Genomic DNA, 9,201 nt, shown 5'->3' with positions numbered 1-9,201 from the left:
CTGAGCCAGGTCCATCGGCTGCGAGCGCTCGATTTGCTGGGAAGGTTTTTGGACCTGGGTCCCTGGGCAGTCAGCCTGGTGCGTAGATGTCCTGTGAAAGTCCAGTTTAACTCAGCAGAGGCGATAAAGACAAACAGTGGTTTAGGGGAGAAAGTGTGGAAGATACTCCACAGCTTTGACAAATGGCCAGTGTTTTCCGGATTCATGCGTGTGAAGGTGGAGCAAGAAAAGGGGGTTGTGTTAATGCAAAAGGCGAAAGAGCTGCTCGTTTCCAGTTCAGCAAAGAGGGGTTCCTTGGGGGTGCTTCAGTGTGAAATACCGTAAGGGACGAATCAGGAGGAAATACTGGCACTGTCCCCATCCTGGAAGTGTTTAACAGGCATGTAGATGTGGCACTGAGTGACGTGGTTTAGGGACCCTGGCAGTGCAGGGGCGATGGTTGGACTCGATGATCTTAAAGGTCTCTGCCAACCAGATGATTCTGTGACAAATAAGAGGGTTTGTCATGTAAAATAAATGACAGAAAGAGAGCACATGCATTTATCATCTGCTCTCTCAGCTTACTGGCTGCATCATTTCCTCCTCCTCCGTTATCTGTTTGGTCTCTGGATTTTATAAGCTCTTCCAAGAAGGTGGCAGCTGCCTTCCGTGTGTTGGAAAGAGGCTCATGCAGTGCAGATCATAAATAAGGATTAAACAGAGGAGCATTTAAAACTCTCCCGCAAATGGAGCTATTTGTTGATAAAAGTGATGAAGACAAACCACCAGCTGCTCCCGAAAGAGCTCAGTGATGGGACTTTTTAGTGGACAGGTGTTGTCTGTCCTCTTTGCCTAGTGCCGTGGAAGAGGCTTGGTAAAACGACTGGTCAGGGGCGAGGAGTTTCCAGGGGGAGGGGGAGGCTGTAACGCTGGAGCCTTTGCAGCAAGTTTACTTGTGAGAGCAAACGGCCCCACCTGAGGGGAGCACAGCGTCTCACCAGAGGAAAATAGCTCAGGCTGTAACAAGCAAAAGCTGCTGGATTAACTCTGAGTCTCCGTGGACCAAATGAGTCTGAAAATATCTGGTGACATCCAAGGTTAAAATGAACAATCAACAGATATGCAGGGATCTCCCCTTTACGGGAAATGTATGAAACTGTTTTCTACCAGGTTTCTCATCTGTGTCATTAAATACACTGCGTTTCTGCTGCTGCCGTCAAGCTGCTCACGAGGGTTTGCTCTTCTCTGGCTCCCCAGGCCCTGTCTGTTGGCATTTTCCCGTATGTCCTGAAGCTACTTCAAAGTTCAGCTCGTGAGTTGAGACCGCTCCTTGTCTTCATCTGGGCCAAAATTCTGGCAGTGGACAGTGTGAGTACTTCTGAGCGTGGCTCATTCTGTTGGGTTTCAGCCTTGTGCCTTTTCCCCCGACCCCTTTGCTCTACCCGCTTGCTTTAGACTCAAGACTTTCTTCCGGGGTATTTCAAACCACACTGCGTTACTGGAGACCAGTGCATTATCTCGTTAATTCCTGTGAGCTGCGTGGAAGGGGCTCCTGGAGCTTTGGGGATGGGAACCCCCTGCGGAGTTGTTGGCACGGGGTAGGTTGGCTGCCCACCTCTGCGTACCTGCCTGGACCTACCAGTGCTGCGATGCCACATGAACCCCTGGCAGTGCTGGTCCCTCTGGCTCTAGCTGTAGGTCCTCTAGGAAGGAGCCATCAGAGCTCAGCGATTCCGCCCGTACTGGGGAAGATGCTGCTTTGCTGGCGGAAGAGCTTAAACCACGCTCATCTCTTCTGTCACACGCTCCCAGGCGAGCGCACGTCTGCTCACGCATGTCCTTTCCTGCAATTCCATCCCTTCAGATTGAGATCAAACCCCTTGTGTTCCAGACTGTTCCTGTCTCTTGTCAGGGCAGGCTGTGGGAGGTGTTCAGAATGTTTCTAGAAAGAAATCAAACGTCATTTTGGTGACGTTAACTTAGAAACCCTGCTCCAAGCCAAACGCCTGTGCTGGTGCCCTGGAGGTGGCTGGCATGGGAGTGTCTTGTGCTGGTGCCCTGGAGGTGGCGGGCATGGGAGTGTCTGCCCCCCACGGCAGACAGGTTATTCCTGCCCGTGGTTCTGGGCTTCTCAACGATATCTTGGCACCATAGGGATGAAGTTCAAATACTGAGCTCTGATTTTTAAAGATGACCTGAGCAAGAGCTGTGGTTTGTGAGGCTTGAAATAAATAATTAAGCAGGTAAGTAATTGCAGATAAGTTTGTGTAGTCCTGTGTATGACTCTGTGGTTTGTGGGTGCAGTTAGTGGAGCAATATAAAATTATTAGCACTGGAGTGGACAGTTAATTGCAGCCACGATTGTATTATAAGTGGATAGGAAGTTGTCTGAACTGCTGGTGGAAGTTGGGTCTTTCCTGTTGGGGGGTTTGTTTGTGTTATATCTCTTCCATTTCAGTATGGGGAATATTGAATTTGTTGGAATTTTTCCCCACTGTTGATCTAGCATTGTCAGGTTTAGTTTTATAAACACATTTTCATTAACTTCCTAAGAGGATTTTGGGATCTGAAGAAAATGAAAACTATTTGTCTTAAAGCTACTTCTGAATGGCTCCTTTCTGATGCCGCTACTCCATGGCTGACGCTTCCCCCCAGGACATTTCAGAGGAGGCTCGTGGAGAGTTCGCAGGGAGGGTCCCAGCACCCTCACTCATTCTCTGGTGGTGACGCCAGGCCAGAAGGGCTCTGTCCCGGTGCTCCCTCCTGTGCTCTGTTTTCCTGCCTCACTTGTGTGGCAGGCTGTGCTGTTTGACAAACCAGAGAAAATGCCCGTAAATTATGAATGTGGATGCTCTCCGCGGTTCCTCCCTACCCCCAAAGCAGCTGTGCAGGAAGAGGGCAGCTCCGGCAGAGAAGGGCAGCGAGTGCTGCGAGGGAGGGGACAGGCAGTGTCTCGGGTCGTTGCATCGTAAACGGACCAGACATATCGTCGTTCCAGGAGCTAGAAGAGTACCTCCTGTTATGTGCCGGCTATCGATAGAGCCATGCCTCTGCCCTTCTGCTGACACACAGCTTGGTCGTGTGTGCTGGGAACAAATCCAGTTTCAAACAAAGTTTAACAGCGCCAGCATCGCAGCAGGCGTGTTATGTGGATTCCAGGTTCCGTGGTGCTGCAGCCCGCCCCACTTCCCCACCCCCCTGCATTTCCAGAGGGAAAATTGATCTCAGTGAACCACCAGACTGGAATCTGCATGCTCCAGGATGAGACACACTCTTTTGTTGTTCTGGCTGATGCTGCGGGGCAGCAGCCTGTGACCTGAGCTGTGTGGAGAACGCTGCGCTGTGTCTGGCATCGTGCCAGGTCAGGGTTCCCCGAGGGGCATTTGGTGAAGGTACCCGTCTGCAGGGTGAGGCTTCGCTGGCCAGCCTGGCCTCCCAGGACACCCTGGGGCTGTGGCAGCACTGCTGAATTCCAGGAACTCGAGAGGTTTTTAGGGATAAGTTATGCAGCGCATCTGTTGTATTGAGGAGAAAGAGGAGATTGTGCTCCAGGCCCTGCCCAGCACTGGGAACTTCCTATTTTACGCAAGCCCCGAACTTTCACACCGAGCCTGCAGCTTGTTTTGGTCACGTTCTGTGGTTATTCACAGGTGCAGTGCTTACTCCTCGAGCTGGGGGGTGATGATGCTGGTTTCTGTGCTCTTCGCAGACCTGAGCAGGGCTGGAGTGGCTGTGCTGGCTCTGCAGGGCTCACCTCCTCCCTTGAGCCTCAGGGCTCTGGGTGGCAGCGGCAGTGCAGCAGATCCGTGTGAAGGTGGGCAGCCTTCGCTTTGTCGGTGTCTGCTGGCCGGCATTATAGCGAAGAGATTGTGTTTTGAGAGGAACTGACAATGCTCCCGCTAAGGAGGAAGAGGGGAAGAGGGAGCCTGTTCTTTGTGCAGCATCTCAGAGAGCCGGCAGAGCCGCTGGTAGCTGCAGCCTGGCGTCAGGCCAGTCCCGCTGCTCTTTGGGTTGCCAAAACCAGCATCTTCACTCCCTTCAGCAATAAAATATTCTCTTACATCTCCCCTCCTTTCAACAATTAGTTCCCTCCTCCACCTTCTATGCCTGATAAAAAATAGATGATGCTGTCTGTGGCATGAAGCCTCCAGCAGAACCACGGTCTCGGGGAAGCCGGCTGCCGAGTCAGTGTTTCCTCCCGTAAATTTTCACTTTTGTAGTGTGTCTTCTTTCCGTTTGACCCCAATATGTCAACCCAAAGCCTGAGTTGGTGTGTTAGCAACAACATGGCCTGTGCCACGTGCTTCACTGCGGAGACTTCCCCAGGAGAACCTGCCTTCTGCTGCTCACTGGCTGGTAAAGACAGAGGCGCCGCTCTGCAGGTCTTGGCTGTGTGGAGTAGAGGATCCCCCTCAGTCCTGTTGATTGAATACACTTGACCGGGGAACCCAGCGATCAATCTTGTTCATGTAGAGGAGTCAAAATCTTCCCGTCAAAATCTAGTCCTGCCTGGGCAGGGATTGGGCAGAATGTGAAGAATGAGGAATTGAAGAATGAGTTCATGAGCTGTTGAGTTTAACTCCTCTCCTGAGCAGGAGTCACGTTTTCAGCTGTTTCTGTCGTGCTTCGGGCTTTAGACCTGTCCCGTCCCTGCCCGTCCTTCTCCTGGGGGGATGTTTGGTTGCTGCCCCCATGGAGGGCTTGGGCTTCTTTTTTTGCTTTTCACATGAAAATGAGATTTGAGAAAAATGATTAAGACATTAAATAATTCTGTGTCATTGGAAAGAAAAATGTCGTTCTCTTCTTGTACTCATTGTGATTTTCTCTGTCTCATTTTTCAGTCGTGCCAAGCTGACCTCGTCAAGGACAACGGGCACAAGTATTTCCTTTCAGTGCTGGCAGATCCCTACATGCCAGTAAGGACAAGTCACCTCATTCAGACTCTGCCAGGTTTCACTGAGCTTGTCTTAGCTTCTCCGTCGCTGTTCTGATGCGGTCGGTGCTCATGCGGGCACCTCCCACCTCCTTCCCTGGGCCCCCACTGCTCTGCTGGGAGAGTCGTGGCGGAGCTGGTGCCAGAGGAGGTAAAACTGCTCCTGCCAGGGCATGCGGCAGAGAAGCCAAACAAGACGTTGCAAACTTGATTCAAGTTACTCAGTGCTGATTGCTCAGTGGTGGGAGGTGGGTACTGGGGGGTGGCAGAGACAGGTGAACTGTGCTGCAACTTTCGTGATTCCCTCTATGAAGCTCCTTGTGGTTCCCTGTAACCAGCACTGGTGTGCCTGCTCCAGAGCCAAGGGTGGGGGCTGCTCGGGAGGACCATGCCGGCAGCTGAAGTGACTCGGCTGTCACAGTGCCAGGACTGCACAAGGAGCTCTAGCTTTCCCCTCCCCTGTTCCCCTGAGGTGATACAAACGGCTCTTAGACGGTCTCACATTTCAGAAAGCCTGGGCTGGAGCTGTCCTCTGCCTGTTCTCTACATAACTAATGGTTGTGTGTTGTTTTAAGGCTGAACACCGGACAATGACGGCTTTTATCCTGGCAGTAATTGTTAACAACTACAACACCGGACAGGTGAGTCCCACCACACCTCTTCCTTCTGTTCCCCCACCTTGTCTCTGCCTTGTGCCTCTGCTGGGGTGGAAGTGTCCTGGCTTGCGTCAGAGCACAGCCCTGAGCTGGGGCTGCAGTAGAAGGCTGCTTTACGTTGGTTTTGTGTGGATTAAAAGAAAAATTGACCTGGAGGTGTGACAAACACATCATGTCCCTGGCACCTGCAAGTGGAGGTTAAGGACACAAGTCACTCCACAGCTGCCCCTCCAGGCAGTAAAGAAGCAGTGCCCAGTTCCTGTCAAGTGGAAACTCGATGGCTGTAGTAAAGCTCTCGGGAAGGGTATATGGCGTGAGCCATAAACCTTGGGGCTCTGACAGGTGAGAGGAATATTTCCAATGAGGCAAAAACAGGCTTCATGCGTTGCAGGAAGCTTTTCTAACGCTCAGCTGTTTCACTGGCTATAGTGGTGTTTAGCTGACCTTCCCTTCACGCTGCTTCCGCGTGGTGTTTCGTAACAAACTCACTCTATAACCACTGAATAATTATTTTCTCTTGATTTCCTGTTTACTTCAGAAATAATCTTCTTTTTGATGATGAGGTGGGAAGCTGTCATCCAAATTAAGTTGCGCTGGTTTGTGTTGTAGGAAGCTTGCCTTCAAGGAAACCTGATTGCGATTTGCCTGGAGCAGCTGAATGATCCACATCCTCTCCTGCGTCAGTGGGTGGCCATTTGTTTAGGACGTATTTGGCAGAACTTTGACTCAGCCAGGTGGTGCGGTGTGAGAGACAGCGCTCACGAGAAGCTCTACAGTCTCCTCTCAGATCCGATCCCAGAGGTAAAAATCCAGCGTTTGAAGTAAACACCTGTCGAATTGTCAGAATTCTGGTAGGGGGCTACAGCAGCACTTAGAAAATCGGGGTCTTCAAGAGCTCTGCAACTGCGTCTGGGTCAAGGAAAGATCCTTCTGCTGTTCCATGGAGGTGGTGCAAATATTACAAGCCCTGCAAGAGAAGCACCCGAAGCAAGCGGAGGGAGTTCAAACAGCCCCAAAGCCCTGAATTTTGGCACCACGTGTTTTGCTCACTTGCCAATCGGAAGCTTGTTAAAAACGGGATTCCAGAACTCACCATGTGTTTCAAAAAACCCTCTAGTCTTTTTGTCCAAGTATGAAAACTTCTGGTAGGTGTGAAAATACACCCTTTAATGGGATGTGTTTTACCTCTGTGACAAAATCCCTGAGAGAGAAGCGATTCTTGCGCAGAGCCCGGCGGTGACTGACAGAGCCTGTCAGACCCCCCCGGGGTTACATGGCATGTGGGAGGAGTGGAGCTGAGCTAGCTCTGGGGCTAACGGGCAGCGATTCAAGATTCTGACCCCCTTTACCGTCAGATTTTCTGTCCTGCACCCCCCAACCGCTGGCCCCATCATTCCCCCAGTCTTAACTGGTGTTTGTGCCAGGCTGGGCTGCCCATCCTTACGGCATGCCCCCACCTCTCGCCCAGCAGCTGGAGCGAACGTTTCTGCTGGTGAGGCAGTTTCTGGGTGCACCAACTCCCGCCCTCTGGCGCGCCGGCATGCCCCCACCTCTCGCCCAGCAGCTGGAGCGAACGTTTCTGCTGGTGAGGCAGTTGCTGGTTGCACCATCTCCTGCCGTCTGCAGTCCCTGCCACGGCGCCTGATCCCCCTGTCCTTTGTGTCATCTGGCAAAGCTTATCCTCATTTGAGCTGCTGCCTTTCCCCCTTTTTTCCATCATCTTCCATCATCCACATCTTCTCTGTCAGCCCTTACCTGAAGACTGTAGTTCATGCTCTTGTTAAAGAGATTCACATCCCAGCCGTGACTCCCTGGGTACCTTTTTCCTGTTAATTAATATTCAACCAGAAAAATCACCCATGGGAAGGTCACCAAGTGTTCAGGGAAATTAAATACACTCCTGCAGCTGTGAATGCTTAAAACTCAGTGCTTTGCTGAGTCTGTTTTGGTTTGTATCCTCCATGGGCTTCCCCTTAACCCTCACTGTTTACCTGACACAGTAGTCCAGGTTTCCAGGGATGTCATTTGTGGGGAAGCAAAAATCCCACTGGCAAACTTCAGGCTGGAAACAGGTGGAAAGTAATGATGGCTGTCGGTGTCTCGCAGGTTCGCTGCGCTGCAGTCTTTGCCCTGGGAACATTTGTGGGCAACTCAGCTGAACGGACGGATCACTCCACCACTATCGATCACAACGTGGCCATGATGCTGGCCCAGCTCATCAACGACGGGAGCCCCATGGTCAGAAAGGTACGAAGAGGTGCGGGAGCTGGGTGGGTTCCCGCTGGTGAGCTCCGCACCAGCCCTCAGCAGAGCGTTATTTATTAGACTTCCCAATGCCTTTGACTCATTGGAAGGAGCTATTTCATCATGAAGTCTCTTAACTGCAGTCCCTGCTGAGAAGCCGTAACGCACAAGTGATGACACCGGTGAGAACAGCAGCATCAACTGGTGGCTGAAGACCCTGAGCTGTTGCTGCATGTGCAGGGTGGTCGCATGCAGAGTGTTCTGGGGCGCTGGTTGACCCCCTGCCCTGTTCCAGTGCCCCCATCGCACAGCCCTTTCCTCTGCAGTGTGAGAGCTTGCTGGCACAGCAGGTCCTGGGTGCTGAGGGTAGCACAGCATCGCGTCTGGTGTCAGCAGGGTTGCTGTTCAGATCAAAAGGTTTCTGCCATTTAACTGTGGGTTAACTCTGGTTTAGCTCAGGTGTTCCACTAAGCAAATGTCTGAGATAGGAGTAACCACCTCAGAGTTTGGTGGGAACCTTTACAAGCTGGTTTTTTGATTTAGAGAGAACGTGAAGACAGGAATGAGGAAGGACAGCAATCGCACTGAAGTCTTTTTCTGGTGCAGAAAACGCTGAGAGTCCTTGCTGGGCTGCTCCTCTACCACTGCTCTTCCGTCGACGACTGTTCTGATTGCAGTGTTTACATTACAGGATCTCAGCTTTTACACGGAATAGTAACGTGTTTAGACACTGCAGTATGTGGCAGCCCGAGGGGAGGGAGAGGAGAGGGAATGAGAGTGCTGTGGAGAACCTGAGAGCTGCAGTTGGGAAAAAGCTCTTGCTGCTTTCAGAAACCTCAAGGACAGATGACAGACAAAGTAATTCTTCATGTTTTGGAGAATTACTCTTTCTGATGTGCCACTGTACATCGATAGTACATAAAATAGTTTTTGACATTCTGCTTGTTCCTGACGGGTGTACTTGGGTGTCCTAATGCTCGTGTTTACTTAGCTGGAACATCAGCACCCTGACAGTTGTCACCAGCACTGTGAGGATTGATTTTGGTTGTCTTGTTCCAGCATTTAATCAGTTTAATTCAAGAGCGAGCTGCATGTCACACTATACGCTCTCTGAGATTCATAAATCTCTCTTTTGGAGATTAGTCCCCTGAACAGAGAACAGCAGCCCAAGCCAGCTCTCCACCTCCCCTGTCTGATGTTTCCAAGTGCCTAGAGCAAGCAGTACCTCGAGGAGGGTCTGAACCTCACCTTCCCCACCCTCCCCTCACCACCCTGGTAATGCAGGTTCTCTGGTGGCAGCTCTGAGAGCGAAGGGGCAGGTGATCCCTTGCAGCACCATTCTCGTGTTCCCTGCTGACATCGCAGGTCAGCACGGGACTGTGCGGTTCA

The 9,201-nt window shown here is 51.5% G+C and overlaps 1 protein-coding gene across 1 annotated transcript in view; it reads left to right on the top strand.

The window, feature by feature from the left end:
• Positions 1 to 9,201, top strand: part of RPTOR (regulatory associated protein of MTOR, complex 1) — a gene marked incomplete at its 3' end in the record, with an annotated part of 119,383 nt that overhangs the window by 76,435 nt on the left and 33,747 nt on the right. The window contains exons 13-18 of the mRNA XM_010140139.1: positions 10 to 78; positions 1,237 to 1,347; positions 4,821 to 4,895; positions 5,488 to 5,553; positions 6,178 to 6,369; positions 7,675 to 7,815. Of these exons, the coding sequence (XP_010138441.1) occupies positions 10 to 78; positions 1,237 to 1,347; positions 4,821 to 4,895; positions 5,488 to 5,553; positions 6,178 to 6,369; positions 7,675 to 7,815 (654 nt within the window). The remainder of the gene's footprint in view (positions 1 to 9; positions 79 to 1,236; positions 1,348 to 4,820; positions 4,896 to 5,487; positions 5,554 to 6,177; positions 6,370 to 7,674; positions 7,816 to 9,201) is intronic.

Source organism: Buceros rhinoceros, unplaced genomic scaffold (assembly GCF_000710305.1).
Source record: "Buceros rhinoceros silvestris isolate BGI_N320 unplaced genomic scaffold, ASM71030v1 scaffold7337, whole genome shotgun sequence".
Taxonomy (NCBI): domain Eukaryota; kingdom Metazoa; phylum Chordata; class Aves; order Bucerotiformes; family Bucerotidae; genus Buceros; species Buceros rhinoceros.
Note: the sequence above shows the minus strand (reverse complement) of the source record. Positions and strands in the feature narration are given on the sequence as shown.